General features: G+C 40.7%; 2 protein-coding genes across 3 annotated transcripts; both read left to right on the top strand.

Moving 5' to 3' along the window:
* Positions 1 to 904: 904 nt before the first annotated feature.
* LOC126995546 (histone chaperone asf1-like) lies at positions 905 to 5,601 on the top strand. Its single transcript, XM_050855182.1, has 4 exons — positions 905 to 1,158; positions 3,644 to 3,759; positions 4,327 to 4,503; positions 4,842 to 5,601. Exons 1-4 carry the CDS (start codon positions 1,050 to 1,052, stop codon positions 5,037 to 5,039), a joined length of 600 nt encoding a protein of 199 aa, XP_050711139.1. The 5' UTR covers positions 905 to 1,049; the 3' UTR covers positions 5,040 to 5,601.
* Positions 5,602 to 7,402: 1,801 nt separating this feature from the next.
* On the top strand, positions 7,403 to 17,739 carry LOC126995545 (serine/threonine-protein kinase 16-like). Of its 2 annotated transcripts, none has more exons than XM_050855180.1 (9): positions 7,403 to 7,639; positions 10,089 to 10,220; positions 10,593 to 10,686; positions 10,797 to 10,937; positions 11,393 to 11,452; positions 13,098 to 13,242; positions 15,505 to 15,659; positions 16,375 to 16,509; positions 17,149 to 17,739. In XM_050855180.1, exons 2-9 carry the CDS (start codon positions 10,108 to 10,110, stop codon positions 17,263 to 17,265), a joined length of 960 nt encoding a protein of 319 aa, XP_050711137.1. In that variant the 5' UTR covers positions 7,403 to 7,639; positions 10,089 to 10,107; the 3' UTR covers positions 17,266 to 17,739. The 2 variants fall into 2 exon arrangements, with proteins under 2 accessions (XP_050711137.1, XP_050711138.1); XM_050855181.1 differs by having other exon boundaries at positions 10,086 to 10,220.
* The last annotated feature ends 95 nt before the right edge of the window (positions 17,740 to 17,834 follow it).

Below are 17,834 nucleotides of genomic sequence, written 5' to 3'. Positions count from 1 at the left end.
ATATAAAAAATAAAGCAACATTATCCAGATTGAAAGTGGAAGCGAGAGGTGTCTGCCGCAATGTATTCGTGACTCATTAATTGACTCAGTGTTGTAAGCAGGTCACCCGTCGTGGGGAACATTGGAGGCAGCAAGTGCATTTTTTAGGGGGGCGGGGCTGTTGACCTGGGCCGTGATTCAAAGCTTGGCGCCAACGTGAGCCAATCAGGGCCCGCGGGGGGCAGCGCCAGGGCCAATCAGCGGGAGGGTGGGGCAGGTGACCAGCGTTCCCCGATTGTCGTACTCAGAACAATAAATTATCGGTTTCTGCCTAAAAGTTATCATTTCCCCCCAAATGACGGTATACAATCCAACTTATCATCTAAAGCTTAATCATTAATATACTGTATACGAGTGGAAAGGATAAATCAACGTTAATTAAGCTGATTTGACTCGTATTTCTTATTTTCCTTCTTTTAACCTGTTCTGCTTCGTATCGCTTCTTAGGTCCTCCTTGGTTTTTCCTCACACCTTTATACTTCACTCTGCATTTAGCTACTTGGGTTACGTACATACACGGAAGATTGTTTTTTTTTTTAAATATGCAACTGCTGTTTATCCTCCGGCAAAACGACACGTACATCTGCAGAAATCTCTTAACAGCCTTGCAGTTACCAGAATGAGTCATACTAATGTTATTTTTTTCAATGTAAGGAGGACCGTGATGTGGGTGTTCACTGATTATCATTTATCAATCAATCATTTATATACTCCGGTTAGAAGCACTGACAAGATAACATAAACTGAACTCTCCGGAAACAGGTCACATCATTACTACGGTGCTTGTGGTCAGGTCAGTATTCACATCAGGAGCACTCAGGTAACAACAGAACATCAGATAAGGCCTTTTTCCCCTCTTGTCGCACATCTGGCAGGGCTGTGCAGGTGACGTTTCCCGCCATATTCCCTTTGCAGCTCAGCCTCACGCTCGGCCCTCGCACCTCGGAGCCTCTTCCGTGTGCAATAATCTGTCTGTGTGAGCGTTTCGGTAGGCTTAGCACGCGTCCGTCATGGCCAAAGTGCATATAGTAAACGTGGTGGTGCTGGACAACCCTTCGGCCTTCTTCAATCCCTTCCAGTTTGAAATTACCTTCGAGTGTGTGGAGGACCTTCAGGAGGGTACGTAAACAAACCCCAAACCCCAGCCACAAGGGTTTTCATTTCCTCTTCCTTTTCTTCTTTTCTAGACCTCTGACGCCTTGTATCAATCAATCCCTTCCAGTTTGAAATTACCTTAGAGTGTGTGGAGGACCTTCAGGAGGGTACCTACGTAAACAAACCCCAAACCCCAGCCACAAGGGTCTTCTTTTCCCTCTTCCTCCTCCTCTTCTGTAGACTTAAGATACCTTGTATCGTTACTTAGGTCTTTACATGCTAATCTTATTTCTTTTGAATCCTATAATTGTTTTTCTCTTCATTTTCAGCTTTCAACCCAAAATGTTTTGCTGTGTTGTTTGTGGTCCTTGTCTGCCTTCCTTCATAAACTAACCCCAGCCCCAAAGGTCTTCTTTTTCTGTAGACCTCCAACACTTTACCGTTTCTTAGGTCTTAATTGTTTTCTCTTAGTTTCCAGCTTTCAACCAAGAATGTCTCCTTGTGGCCCTTGTCTGCCTTCCTTTATTAGGATACCTCTTTTAAGACTGCAGGATACCTAAAATGCGGTAGTGTCAAGTATTTGTGTATGCAAGTGCTTGTCATTACTCTATGGAAAAAAAAAAAGGTTGAAGGTGGATAATAGCTGATAGGATTTGATTAGTATACCTTCACACCAAGACAACTGTCTGAATGGCTTGTTCCTGCATGGCAGGTTAGCCTTGTCACAATTCCAAATGCTTTACAACACCGGTCGGCAGTTCAAATGAATAGCGTGGAAGGTCATAATACTGTCTATCCAGTAATGGCCTTTTAAAACTGATATTTAAGTCTGATGCAGCTTCGGAAAGCAAAGTCTTGTTATTTGTAACTATTTAAAAGTTAATAGTGTTTCCAAATATTCAACTTGGAATATTTTCTTAATGATCAGATGGTGTCTTATTGTACTGAGACTTAAGTTATGAAAAAGGGTATTTATCCAGAAGAGAGGAAAGATAAGCAAGTGCTCCCTGCATCTTAATATGAGAAGCAGAAAAAATAATTGGAAAATGACAAAAATCATTTGGATATTATACAAGAGGACTGAGCATACCACCACACATACATAATTTAGTACAATTTTCACCTATATCCTGTGCAGTGCTGCATCTACATGCAGAAAATTAATTTAGTTCAGTTAGTTTTGTTGGATTAATGGGGGGCTGAGCTCAGCCCCCCGTAAGAGATTATTAGGTTTCATTTGCTTTGATTATTAAAATAATGGTGGAGGGTCGAAGGGAGTTGAAGCCTCTCTTCCCCCATAGTTTAGGTTAAGTTACAATTGTTAGGTATGAGTCATTTCAGAAAATGCCTGCGATTTTGCCACTACGCTTTGGGGAAGTTTAGTGGTGGTGAGCCGCGCTTTTGGCTGTTTTGGGCTAGTTTGACGGCATTGTCAGCGCCATCCAGGCTTCCTGTATTATTACCATTCATTTAATATTTCTGTTGCATGTGAAACAATACAGTGCCATGAATTTTTTTTATACATAGTACATGTTATGTATACATGCAGCTGCTATGTTGTTACCCTTTACTTGTTATAGTGGTGTGTGACTTGTCTTAGAAACAACTGGAATGGTGTAACAGTTCTCCCCCTTACAGTTGGCATGATGTCATGATAGTATTTATCAAAAAAAGAAAAGCCTTTTTATCAGCGATACTGAAAGATATTTGATGGCACAAGGCAGGAGAAAGAAAAATTAATCATTTGCATTTTAATTATCTACTTCCATTTTTTCTAACTTCATGTTACATATGAGTGAACCCTTTGAAATGAATCACTGATATGTTTGTAATTGATAATTCATGGCCCAGATCCCTATCAACACTGATTTACCAGACTTATTATACACTAATCATTTAACCACTAACCAGTATTATGCAAGTCCTCTTACCACTGATTAACCCTTTCACGCACCAAAATTTTAATAAGTTTCTCTTTCCACTGCAACATCCGTCTGGGGCTCCCTAGGGGGCCTCGTGGAATGGCCTAACTGCGGCGAAAAGTTTTATCATGTTATCGATTTCACCCACAAGTATTCTTTTTTCCTGGCATTTTTATATATTATTGGTTTTGGAAGAGATTATTCTGCCTTATGAAAGAAAAAATATAAAGAAATGCAAATAAAAAGTGAAGTTTACCGACTCTGAGAAAAACACTTTAAAGGGATGACAGTCGCGCTTACAGGCTGCCTGCTGAAAGGCAACTAAACCACGGGCAATTATCACTTCAAATCCAACGGCACGAGAGAGTTGACAATTAGTGTATTTTATAGGTCTAGCTTGAATCTTTGACGCGATTCTGAAAGATACTTTGTTTTTGGCAAATTTTTAAATGTTTTTGACGCGATTCGAGTAAAAAACTCATGTAGACAATTCCGTTTTGCCGCGAATCGTGTCATGGTGCGTGAAAAGGTTAATTATACAAATTTACCATAGACCTGAGCCTATTATGTTCATTCTTTCTCTGCAGACCTGGAGTGGAAGATCATCTACGTGGGCAGCGCTGAAAGTGAAAACTATGACCAGACGCTGGACACCGTGTATGTGGGGCCTGTCCCTGAGGGGAAGCACATGTTTGTATTCCAGGTGAGTGTCAAGGCTCATGTATGTGTTCACTTGTATGAGATTAACATCTTTGAAGTATCTATTGCATTCTGCTTAATTTGTGTGTAGAGAGGCATAGAAAAACATTGTCAATGATTCTACAGGAGTGGTCAACCCTATATTATAACAATATTTTCTGAAACTAGTCTGCAACCTTATATTCTCCACCATGGTACCATATTTATATCTATTTTTTTGTCACATACATACATGCACATAAAAGGGTTTGCTGAATATTCGCTTGTATTTGTATGTTAGCTCTTTTGTTCAATAACTGTGTTATTGATATTTTTATTTACCTGGGAAAGGGTAGGATGGACCTTGGTTAGTGATTTCCCATCAATATACATTTTTTATGTAAAGTTTCATTTTCGATTTCAATCTAATGATGTTACAACATTGTTACTACTTCCCTTTTTCATTCTTCATTTTTAAAGCATATTGTTGTACACAATAATGCAGTGGTTTGATTTCCTTACTTTATTTCAATGATGTATATTACGAACACATCAAATTTATTCCATACTCATGTGATATCCTTTCCGTCAGGCCGACCCTCCTGACGAAACCAAGATTCCAGTGGGGGATGCGGTAGGTGTGACAGTGGTGCTCCTCACATGTGGCTACAAAGGACAAGAGTTTGTTCGTGTTGGTTACTATGTCAACAATTCCTATACAGACCCAGAACTTCAGGAAAACCCTCCAGATGTACCTCAGTTTGACAAGGTATGTTTGCTTTTTTTTTTTTTTTTTTTTTTTTTTTTCCAAAGCATAATAAAATATTTATTAATTAGAAATGCATGAAATTGCATCAGTTGAATTATACCATCAGCTGTGGAAATTTAGGAAGCAGATAACATTGCCAAATATTTACTTTTTTTATTGCAACATTCATTCTTATAATGGCAAGTAATTTTTTTTTTTTGTTGGGGGCATTTTATCCCTTCAATAGAGTATAATGAAGTTTGAAAAGCTCATCTACATGTCCTGATGTTAAACTTAATTTTGTTCACCTTTGTAAACTCTGAATTATTTTACTTCATGAATTTTTCTGAATTTTTCAGCTACAAAGAAACATTCTTGGGTCTCAACCACGTGTTACGAAATTCAAAATTGATTGGGATGATGCCAAGGACTCAGAAAATATACCTCCATCTGAAAATGGAGAAGGGGCAGCATCCTCCTCCCAGAATTCTGTGGATATGAAGCCAGCTCTAGCGGTGGAGAGCAGTAATAGTGCTTGTGCAATGGAGGTTGCGTGAGCTTCAACAAACACCGTATGGAATTATTTTTCTTCGTGCAAAAGTGAACGATAACTTTTCTTACTGTAAGGTACCTGTGAATATTTGTATTGTTTTCAAAAATTTATATATAGTCAATTATTTACATATATTTTCGTATTTACTTTGTAAACCCCTCAAGCACTCAAGTATTTCAGATTTTTTTAATAACAGTTATATTTTCATCAATGTGTTCTGTACACCACTCTTTGATTTTGTTAATCTTTCATGTGACTTGTTATGAGTTGCAACTTCAAAGGGTTTAAATTTCAGCTCACAGGAGTAAAGACTTGTTTTTCTTGATCTTGAATCCAAAGGAGGTAAAAATAAAGCCTCCTGTTGGATGGAACTGAAATTTAAGTAATTTAGGATGAAAATAATAATAGAATCTGATGTGCTAGCACTAAGAGCAAATATTGTTCTAGGTATCACCATGGAGCAGTAATGTCAGATTTTATTTATACTGAAGCTATTGGCGTGCTAGTCTTTTGTAATGGAATCGTTCTCATGTATATTGATTTACCTTAAATAAATGTAAATTTATTGTGTGTTTTTTTCTGTTATCTTTACTTTTCACTTTTTTAGGTCTTTATGTCATCATGAAGAAGGGATCAGTTATTTAGCAATTTTTACCAGAGTGATTAATTTTAGTGTGCTTGTTCATGGTTAAGTCATGGCAAATCAATTTAGATTTCCTTGTTACTATGAGCCTATTTTTAATTATGCTTGTCTTCTCTGTATTCATCTCAACCATACCTCAACTTCGTTTTTTCCCCCCACATATGTTATATGTATATGGACAGGGTATCATCAGAAATGTTAAACATAAAAGATATATAGTTGTGGACGTTATCTATTGTATGGAAGGAGGATGAGGTGCCAGAATTTGGGGCAAAAGTCATCACTGTTCTGCTGACAAAGGAAATGGGAGTTGAGATGATTGTAACAGCAGCCATAATGGTTACTCAATGTTCCATGAAAGGTGTAGGGAAGGGTCTTAAATGAGAGGATGGTGAAAATAACCAGTAGAGAGATGGGTGATAATTAAAGAGGGTTTGGGGAAGGGAGGGAATGAGTGGACCAGAGATATTTGCAGTGAAAATAATGTTGAAAATTAGCTAGAAAAGGGTTGGAGGTTGTCTGCTGCTTTCATGGATCCTGGGAAGGCTTGTGACATGGTTGACAGGAACGCCTTGTGGGATGTCCTGATAATATGGTGTATGAGGGGTCAGGTCTTTTTACATAGAGGTGAGTGCCTCTGTGAGTGAATAGGGGAGCTGAGGGAGTTTTGTATTGGTGTGAGTTTGGAGTGGGTGTGTGATGTCATCATGACTTAATTAGTTACATGGATTATGATAAGAAAAATGAAAGCCAAAGTAGGAAGTTCAGGTGCAAGGCTTATTTCTAACTAACTAATTTGCCCTTAAGCTGCTTTATTTCCTGAAAAAAAAATGGAAATCAATAGTTTTCCAAATTTCCATGAAGAGTCCAGACAAATAGCAAACGTCTATATTCACCAGAAATATAACTTTCATCCTCGCAATATGTAAAATTTGGACAAATAAGCACTTAAGGCCTCACTTGATGACAAGGAAAGTGGACTCTGCCATCTAAACCTCAGAGGTGGAAGTGGTACATACATTGTGAAACCTATGAAGTATTTGTCGTAGATAAACTTAATCCACAAATCCAACCAAACACAATACAACCAGATGACTGAGGTGAGGAGAGGTTGACCCATCTGCCTAAACCTATAGCCTCTCAACAAAGGGGGCTTCATCCCTGATCACAAAGATAGATGAAGAGTGCAGGTTGATATGTCAAAAGTGTCAAACTGAGGTGCAAGGGTGTGTAACTAAATATGCCAAAGCAATAGTTGTGATAGTAGAAAGCTAGATTAATAATAATTGTAGAAGACTAAAACCAGAGTAACTATATAATAGCAAAAGACTATTATCAGAGTAATAGTGATTCCTCTCTTCCACCGCTACATAAATATATTTAGCTCCTATATAGCACAGCCCTTGCAGCACAAAGAATAACGCCCATGAGTTATTGCCCATATTGTATTCACATTGATTAAAAGACATCCTTTTTAAAACAGCTAAGCCTTGCGATCACTGATATCACACCCACACACACACACAACGAAGCACAAAATAAATGGTAATAGTAGACCTGTGTTGTTTAATAGTAATAGACGGTGTAAGCACGTACTGTCAGTGATTGATAGGTTTGCTTGCATCTTAAACATCATAAAATAAGATTACGACTGAAATTTCATTAAAATATACAAGAAAGGTATAATAAATAAAACAAAATATAACAGTAGGCTCGTAGTATAAAGTGGCTTCGAATGACAGCTTTCACAACACACGGACGGTCGACGCGCCGCCCGGGAGCCGCACAGCCCGCCGCCCAGCAGAGGCCCGGCAGAGGATGTGTTGAGGCCACCTCAATGTGCCGCTGAGGACACCCAAGAGTGAACACTTCAATATTATAGCTGAGCAGAGCATCACACAGCCTCCTTCCGCATCCTACTCATCATCACAACAGCTGCTTGAGGGATGGTTACTGCAGCGGTAGGTGGTGACGGGCAGGGTGTGTGTGGGGGGTGGGGGTGGGGGTGGGTTGAAAGTTTTTGCAGGGTGTAGTTTTGGTAAATGTTCAGAGAATTGCCCATCTCAAAATTTGATACACTGGCTATTTATTTCGAGCCAAAATATTGTGTTTTTCATTTGTAGATAGTTTTTTTCTTCGGAAACTACTAAAAAGTGATTTATTGCAATTTCATCATCCCCCGCCGCCGCCGTAAAATAGGGTCCAGGGGGGGTCTGCGCTCCCCCTGGACCCCCCTACATGTATATGCGACTTATTTCTGCGAGTAGGTATTTCTCGCAACACTAGCTGCACCGCCACCGCGGCCGTCGCCGTAGCAGTCAAACATGGCGCGCGTAAACAGTGGTAGCCGTAATTATTTCGTAAAACTAGAGAAGTACAACAGTAGTAGGTAGAACACCGTAGAATTAATCTAACCTTACCAGGCAAGCGTGGGCCAAATTATTGAGAGTCGTACACTATCCCTCCCACACCCAGGGCCCACAACACTGCGGCCCGCAAAAAAACCCCACTAACTTTTAAAAAATCGAGAGCAGCGTTTCTATCAAATTGCGATGCATATATATGGGGTTCAAAATGCATAGAATAATGAGATCTAACCCATGGTTAGGGTGAGAAGTACCACACTGAGATGGGCAACTCTTTGAACATATACCTTAAAAACTAAGGGTAAATATGGAGTCACTACGCGCCTCCAATAATGCCCCCACAAGAATAATAACCTTTCCAAGGTCTCACATACTGTTGTACTTCTCTAGTTATACTGGCACATCATATGTATTGGGTTTACAAGTGATGATAAGAAATAACAGATATTACCCCTCCCCACTTCAACAAACTTAAAACACCTGGTAGTGGGGAGGGCTATGAAGACCAGGGAAATTGTGGGGTAAAAGCAGGTATTGCAATGATGCTGTCTACCTGAAATGAAGCGTTTCTGTGCTCTACTTGTGACGAAAATATATATTTTCTAAATAAATCCCCTGATAGTGGCGCTGTGGGGCAGCAGCATTTTGATGGATGCCAATAAGTGATTGTATCTGTTTACGTTCATAAGCGGAAGGCGTTATGTTGGGGGGGGGGGTAAGGGGGGCAAAGCCCTGACCATTTTTTTTTTTTTTTTACAGCAGAGGAGACAGTTCAGGGGCGTAAAAAAAAAGAAAATAATAAAAAAAAAAACAAATTACTGCTCCTGAATAGAGTACAGAGGAGTGGCCAAAAAGAGAAATCAATTTCGGGAGGAGAGGTGTCCTGGTACCCTCCTCTTGAAAGAATTCAAGTCGTAGGCAGGAGGAAATACAGATGAAGGAAGATCGTTCCAGAGTTTACCAGCGTTAGGAATGAAGAAGTGAAGATGCTGGTTAACTCTTGCATAAGGGGTTTGGACAGTATCAGGATAAGCTTGATCAGAAAGTCGTGTGAGGCGAGGCCGCAGGGGGGGGGAAGCATGCAGTTAGCAAGGTCAGAACAGCAGTCAGCTTGAAAATATCGATAGAAGATAGAAAGAGAGGCAACATCGCGACGGAATTTAAGAGGTAGAAGACTGTCAGTAAGAGGAGGAGAGCTGATGAGACGAAGAGCTGTGTGAGTGGAGCCCCCCCCACACGTGAGATGCATACTCCATACGAGGGCAGACAAGGCCCTGTATATGGATAGCAACTGTGCGGGAGAGAAGAACTGGCGGAGACGATACAGAACGCCCAACCTCGAGGAAGCTGATTTAGTGAGAGAGATGTGAAGTTTCCAGTTAAGATTTTGAGTTAAGGATTGACCGAAGATATTTTGTGTTGAAGAAGGTGACAGCTGAGTGTTGTTGAAGAATAGGGGATAGGTGTTTGGAAGATTGTGTTGAGTTGATAGGTGGAGAAATTGAGTTTTTGAGGCATTGAAGGACACAAGGTTTCTTCTACTCCAGTTGGAAATGATAGCAAGGTCTGAGGTTAAGCGTTTTGCAGCCTCCAGTCTGGAGTCATGTACTACCTGTAGGGATGGTCTTCTATTGAAAGAAGTTGAATAATGCAGAGTGGAGTCATCGGCGTATGAGTGGACAGGACAGTTTGTTATGGAAAGAAGATCATTGATGAATAACAGGAAGAGAGTGGGTGATAGGACAGAGCCCTGTGGAACACCACTGTTGATAGGTTTAGGGGAAGAACAGTGACCATCTACCACCGCAGAGATAGAATGGCCGGAATGACTCTCCACAATTACCTGATTCTGCCGCTAAAATTGAAGAGAGGGTAGCCACCTCTTGCAAAATTGATGCTTACAATATGGATTCTTGTTTGGTCTCTCAATGCAGTTTAGTAACAAATGACTGCCGGAAAATAGAAGGGGGGGCAAAGCCCCCACTTATGCACTTATGCATTTTTTAAAGGTAGCTAACTGTTGCATGTGTTTCCATTTCAGCAGAGATAATATAGTAAGTGATATGAACACCATTGGCCTCACCATCCTGGTACGAATGGGTAACTGCCTCTGTGCCAAAGAAACCATCACCATCAATGGAAGCAGATATTACATAAGGGACCGCATTGGTGAAGGGTGAGTATTGGGAGTGGAGGTGTGTGTTTGATACCTTGAATTTTAGAAAGTTCATGATGTTGTTGAATGTTTTTTAAGTTACTCTGCTAATCTCTGTCAATCAGAGTTTTAAACTAGTTTGTATCTTCAGAAGCAGGAAATGAGTCATCCGTAATGATTGAAAGCATGTGGCCAAATGTATGACAGTTGATGTGAAAAAAATTAAGTAAAGAAGGATATTGTACTCCATGATGGGAAAATTTGAAGGCTTTTGAAAGTAGGAAGTAAATCAGACTAACATATTGTTAACAGATATCTAGGTGCTGCTGTTAAGATTTTACATGAGTTTTGTTTCACATTTTAGGTAATATGTTATTGTTATTTCTTCATCAGGGGCTTCAGCACAGTGGATTTGGTGGAGAATGCTACCAGTCACAAACTTTATGCACTCAAGCGCATCACATGCCATGCTCAAACTGATCAAAAGGTGGGACGGCAGGATCCCCGAGAACCACTGCTCTGGCACAATACTTGATCTACATATTTGTTATTTTGAAACATTAGAGGTGGTTAGGAATTTAATCCCATGCTTTTCAGATTGCAATAGCAGAGGTGGAGTACCACAAGGCCCTCTGTCACCCCAACATTGTGGAGTGTATTGATTCAGACCTTGTGGGAGTGCCTGACCTTGTAGGCAACAGAACATCTCAAGTCCTCATCCTTCTCCCTTATTACCCGGTGGGTCACAATCCTGCTGTTCAATATCTGGCTCTTGGCATTTTCATCACACATCAGTTAATAGGATTGCAAACTTCTTAGAAATAATGTAAGGAACACACATCAATGTACAAATATAAAGAAAAAGGTTGATGTGGAAGGAAAAACTTCCAATTGTGGCATTCAGAAAAGAGAGGGAAGGTCTATTAAGTCTCCAGGAGGGGGTGGTGTAGCCTCTCCCTTATATTGTTTTATTTGTTCATATATTTGCTTGATTTCTTTAACTTTTTTTCCATGTAGTGATGTGTTGAAGATCTGCATATCTTAGTAAAATGGTTTCTCTCGGTAAGGAAAAAAATATAAGTAATGATTAATTTGGTAGTTTTTCAAAATTTCAGTTATGGGGAGGCTGAAGAGACTCCATTTGAAACAAGATATTTCATTTAATGTATATATTTTTTTCTTTTCTCTTCAAGCAAGGGACCTTGCATGATGAGCTAATACGAAGACAGGAGGCCAATAATCCCCTGGAGGAGGTATGTGTTAAGGTTACAGGCTCAAGGTTTTATCTAATGTTTTGCCCACTCTGAATACTGCAGTGGGCATTTATCATATTTTCTGGCATATAAGGTGCTTCGAAATTTTGGCAAGGATTTTCTCAAAATATAACAATGTAAATGTCTTTTTTTTTATTACCTATTATTAAGACAGGGTGTAAAACCTGATCCTACTACATCATATTTTTAGTTTGAATATTTTAGTTTATTTGTAAAGGAATTGATATTATGTAACTACCAGTGGCTAATATGATCATAGCAATCCCAGCTGATGAAGGAGTCTTGATTCCATGAGCATACACTATATATATATATATATATATATATATATATATATATATATATATATATATATATATATATATATATATATATATATATATATATATATATATATATATATATATATATATATATATATATATATATATATATATATATATATATATATATATATATATATAGATATATATATTTTTTTTACATCAAAGGATGCAGCTCAAGGGCAACAAAAAGAGTAAAAAAAAAAAAAAAAAAGCTTGCCTCTCGCCGCTCCCACAAAAGTAAAAAGTAGAGTAGCCAAAAGAGAGGTCAATTTCGGGTGGAGAAGTGTCTTGATACACACTTCTTGAAAGAGGTCAAGTCATAGGCAGGAGGAAATACAGACGAAGGAAGACTTGCAGAGTTTACCAGCGAAGGGGATGAAAGAATGGAGATGCTGGTTAACTCTTGCATAAGGGGTTTGGACAGTATAGGGATGAGCATGAATAGAAAGTCGTGTGCAGCGGGGCCACGGGAGGGGGGGAGGCATGCAGTTAGCAAGTTCAGAATAGTAGACAGCATGAAAATATTGATAGAAGATAGAAAGTGAAGCAACATGGCGGCAGAATTTAAGAGTTAGTAGGCTGTCAGTAAGAGGAGGAGAGCTGATGAGACAAAGAGCCTCCACTCTGTCCAGAAGAGCTGTGTGAAATACATACTCTATACGAGGGCGAACAAGGACCCTATATATGAAAAGCGTCTGTGCGGGGGAGAAGAACTGGCGGAGACGATACAGAACGCCCAACCTCGAGGAAGCTGATTTAGTAAGAGAGGAGATGTGAAGTTTCCAGTTGAGATTTTGAGCTAAGGATAGACCGAGGGTATTTAGTGTTGAAGAAGGTGACAGCTGGGTGTTGTTGAAGAATAGGGGATAGGTGTTTAGAAAATTGTGTCGAGTTGATAGGTGGAGAAACTGGGTTTTTGAGGCACTGAAGGACACAAGGTTCCTTCTACTCCAGTTGGAAATGATTGCAAGGTCTGAGGTTAAGCGTTTTGCAGCCTCCAGTCTGGAGTCATGTACTACCTGTAGGGATGGTCTTCTATTGTAAGAAGTTGAATAATGCAGAGTGGAGTCATCAGAAATGATATGTTAAACCATACAATAAAGCTTAAAATAGTGAGTATAGAAAGGGGAGCAGTGGGTGGGAAACTGTATGATAAGAGTGAGGTCTCATAAATAATCTGCATTTTTGTCTTTATGACATGTTCATAAACTTATGAGTGTTTCATAAATTCTGGTCATAGTACTTAGAATAGTTGTATGCCATTTATTTGTATTAATTTTGTGTACCTCCTCCACCAGACTATGGTTCTCACTACCTTCCGGGGGATTTGTGAGGCCACTCTGTGCATGCACTCTGCCAAGCCTCATCCCCTGGCTCACCGGGACATCAAGACAGCCAATGTGCTCCTCAAAGAAGACTTCACACCTATCGTTATGGATCTTGGTAAGTGATGTCTCTTTTTTTCATTTGCATTTTAGCTTGCCTCTGAGTTATGAGTGATCATCATCAGCCTGTATCATTATATCATACAGTAAAACCTCACCATTTGCGCACTCGCCATTTGTGCGGCCGTAATTTGCTGCCATCATCCCACCATTTGCGCAGGTGGTCTTGCCATTTGCGCACCTCGCCGCTATGGTAACGGCGTCTCACTGGCAGCAAAATGGCGTCCGCTGATCTTCTGAGGACGTTTACTAGCTGTTTTGGCAGCAAAATGGCGTCCGCTGATCTCTTAAGGATGTTTATTAGCCGTTCTGGCAGCAAAATGGCGTCTGCTGATCTTGAGGACGTTTACTAGCTGTTCTGGCAGCAAAATGGCATCCGCTGATCTTCTGAGGACGTTTACTAGCTGTTCTGGCAGCAAAATGGCATCCGCTGATCTTCTGAGGACGTTTACTAGCTGTTCTGGCAGCAAAATGGCATCCGCTGATCTTCTGAGGACGTTTACTAGCTGTTCTGGCAGCAAAATGGCGTCCGCTGATCTTTTGAGGACGTTTACTAGCTGTTCTGGCAGCAAAATGGCATCCGCTGATCTTCTGAGGACGTTTACTAGCTGTTCTGGCAGCAAAATGGCGTCCGCTGTTTTTGAGGACGTTTACTAGCTGTTCTGGCAGCAAAATGGCGTCCGCTGTTTTTGAGGACGTTTACTAGCTGTTCTGGCAGCAAAATGGCATCCGCTGATCTTCTGAGGACGTTTACTAGCTGTTCTGGCAGCAAAATGGCGTCCGCTGTTTTTGAGGACGTTTACTAGCTGTTCTGGCAGCAAAATGGCTTCCGCTGTTTTTGAGGACGTTTACTAGCTGTTCTGGCTGCAAAATGGCGTCCGCTGTTTTTGAGGACGTTTACTAGCTGTTCTGGCTGCAAAATGGCGTCCGCTGTTTTTGAGGACGTTTACTAGCTGTTCTGGCAGCAAAATGGCGTCCGCTGTTTTTGAGGACGTTTACTAGCTGTTCTGGCAGCAAAATGGCGTCCGCTGTTTTTGAGGACGTTTACTAGCTGTTCTGGCAGCAAAATGGCGTCCGCTGTTTTTGAGGACGTTTACTAGCTGTTCTGGCTGCAAAATGGCATCCGCTGATCTTCTGAGGACGTTTACTAGCTGTTCTGGCAGCAAAATGGCGTCCGCTGTTTTTGAGGACGTTTACTAGCTGTTCTGGCTGCAAAATGGCATCCGCTGATCTTCTGAGGACGTTTACTAGCTGTTCTGGCAGCAAAATGGCGTCCGCTGTTTTTGAGGACGTTTACTAGCTGTTCTGGCAGCAAAATGGCGTCCGCTGTTTTTGAGGACGTTTACTAGCTGTTCTGGCAGCAAAATGTCGTCCGCTGATCTTCTGAGGACGTACTAGCTGTTCTGGCAGCAAAATGGCGTCTGCTGGCGAGCTACAGCTGTATACCACCCGCGCGCCCTCTGCCGCCAGTGAAAAACACTGCTAACGTACACAACATGTCGTTTCCCGCCATAGCCCGATTGCCTCTCCTCGTCTCGTGGTGACTGCGATTATTCGATGTTTTCTGCCTCACCTTTGCACCACCATCATGCTACAAGCAGCGTCATCGAAGCCTAAACCCCGGATAAACCCGATGATGACCATAGCACAGGTGGAAGTGATTAAGAAGGTGGACAGTGGAAGAAAAAAGCGAGAGATTGGCCGTGAGTATGACGTCGTGTTTCTTGCCAGCAGATTTTTTTTTTTTTTTTCTGGTAGGGTTTTTTTTGGGCCGTGACCGCCCATATGTATTTTTCCCCTTTGGTTATTAAGTTCGCCATTTGCGCACCTTAAGACCGCCCATATGTGCGCAAATGGTGAGGTTTGACTGTATACATTTATTGGTTCTCCTATTCCTCTGCAGTATTTCTTATCCATTATAATAATCCCCAGCATTGATCTCTCCATCCTTTGTGCACTTCTTAGGTGCCTTTCTTGAGAGTTGGTGAAATCCAAGTCTCGGGTCCATATATCATGACTAGGGGAATCCAGTACTTAATGGAAAACAGTTTGCTTTGAGCATAACAAGAGAGAACCTCATAATTATCTTTTTTATTTCTGGATCTAATGAGGTATTTCTCTCTCTCTCTCTCTCTCTCTCTCTCTCTCTCTCTCTCTCTCTCTCTCTCTCTCTCTCTCTCTCTCTCTCTCTCTCTCTCTCTCTCTCTCTCTCTCTCTCTTTTTCCTTTTTTCATGGCTCCTGTGTTACCTGTGCCTGTAGGATCCATGGCCAAAGCCCGAGTGGAGGTGAATGGCAGTTCTGACGCCCGCAAGCTGCAGGATCAGGCTGCAGAGAAGAGTTCCATGGCCTACAGGGCTCCTGAGCTGTTCAACGTTGAAGCATTTTGCCACATTGATGAGCGCACTGATGTTTGGGTAATTGCATTACAAGTACTGTTGTAGTATGACTGCATGGAAGTCATAATATGCTCTTCCCTTATATACCAGTGTTAATCGACATTATTGATAGATGTAACAGAGCACATAACTTATGCCAGTGGATTATGTGATGCAGCTAAAGACTCCTAAAAGCCCTCAAGGGTACCTTTTGGCTCAATGATAGTGTCTGCCTCCTTTGTCAAGGGGTCCTGGTTCAAATTCTGGGTAGAATGTTGGAAAAAAAGATGTATTCTCACATATAGATCAACTACTTGTGTGCTTAGAAAAGTGGAAACAGTCCTCATCTGAAACACTTCTGTGGTGTAGTCGTTAGCATGCTTAGTCGGCAGACCACAGGCCCAACCTAGGGCAGTCAGCAGCCAATTCACTCAGCTGTTCATCCTCCTTTTTGGTTAGGTCATTAATAGGTATCTTGAGATACCTTGGGCATGTCAAACTGTGGTATCCTAAGTGTTGCGCTTGTCCTGTGTCTCAGGGTAGTGTGTTCTTACTAAGCTCAGGCTCAAGGGCCAATGAAACAAAAATGAGGACCAAGACCACGCACAGCCCCAACTTCACCTTTACTAATTTTGAAAGGCTTCAGAAATTTTTTGCAGTATGAAATGTATCTTTTCCCTTGATTGTGTTTGATGCAGAAAAGATTGAATACATATTGATGAACAACTCAAGTTGACTCTGTTTATTGTTTCAGTCCTTGGGGTGTTTGCTGTATGCACTGTGCTTCTACAAGTCTCCCTTTGAGGTGGTGTATGAGCGTGGGGACAGTGTGGCCTTGGCTGTCGTCAGTGGCAACATCAAGATACCTGACAATAACCCTTATTCACAGGTTTGCTTATTATGTGTTTGTTGTTATGACCAATTATTGTAAGGGTGTGGATATGCTGTATGTTTAACTTTATATATATACACTTTTTATGATATGTGATAACTTGTTCACATAATGAACCCCTTTAAAAATCAGTGTTTTGAAATTCTATACTTTTCCATGCTCACACACACTGCTTCATTTTTTTTCTCTTCATTTAGCCAATCTTTACCTCTGGTTTACTGACTGCACTTCCTTGGCTTTCCTTTGTACCTTTTTTTCATATCCAAACTTCTGAGTGTTCTATAGTGTACCCATAGCCAAATCACTCCCTAATTTTCACTTTATGCTTTCATTGGTGCACCCTTTCCTTCTTAGTTTTGTCCCTATTGACTTATTCCTTCCTATATGAATTTAGTACCTCATCCTGTTCTGAAATTATTAAACCCTGAGCTCAGAGTTGTGTAGACTGCCTCCCCTTATGTTCTCCTGCTATCTCCTTTCATTCTCCTAGACTGTCAGTGAACCTGTGCCAACTTACTTGAATTCGTGTTGCCACTTTATGTCTTACTATTGATCTTAATGCTGTACTCTCGGCCTTTCTCTTCTTTGCTTACAAACTTGTGCTGGCCTGTGAACTGGTTTACTTTGGACTCACAGGATGTTATAGACTTGATAGAAAGTCTGCTCAAAGTGAATCCGGAGGAGCGGCCGTATGTGGACTGGATAGTGAACTCGGTGGACCAGCTCATCAACAAGTCGGCTGGAGCAGTCTAGTCCATCACAGCTCATTAAGAAGGTACAGGAAGAGGGGTCCTGCTTGCAGCACGCAGATTTTTATTACTAGACAAATGACCTGCTGACCAATCAAGATTTATCTGTAAATATTTGAGAGTGTTGATTCAACGACAAGATGTGTAATGGGGTCAGATTGATGGACATGATTATTCTAGTGATTTTTGTGATACTTGACCACTAATATAGTTCAGAATCTATGCACCACTGAATATTTTCTCAACACTAAAAACAACTATATAAATATAATGCCTGAGACACTTTTGCCTCATATTCATGGCTAGGTATTGTCAATGGAGGTGGTCTTGGCCACGAAGCTTTACATATGATCTAGTATGGGAGTTTTCAAATTCGTAGAAATATGAAAACCATAACATACATGAAAATTTTGAGTGTAAGGTATTGTGGGATAATCAATCTTGTGATAGTGGAGAAAGAATACACTGCAAATTGTGACTTCTCAATAATAATCCCCTTGAAATGACAAAAAAAATTGTATATATTGAGATGCTGGAAATGAGAGAAAAATAGAGGATAGAGGATGGAGTGAA

Source organism: Eriocheir sinensis, chromosome 8 (genome assembly GCF_024679095.1).
Source record: "Eriocheir sinensis breed Jianghai 21 chromosome 8, ASM2467909v1, whole genome shotgun sequence".
Taxonomy (NCBI): domain Eukaryota; kingdom Metazoa; phylum Arthropoda; class Malacostraca; order Decapoda; family Varunidae; genus Eriocheir; species Eriocheir sinensis.
This window is presented reverse-complemented; position numbering and strand designations above follow the sequence as displayed.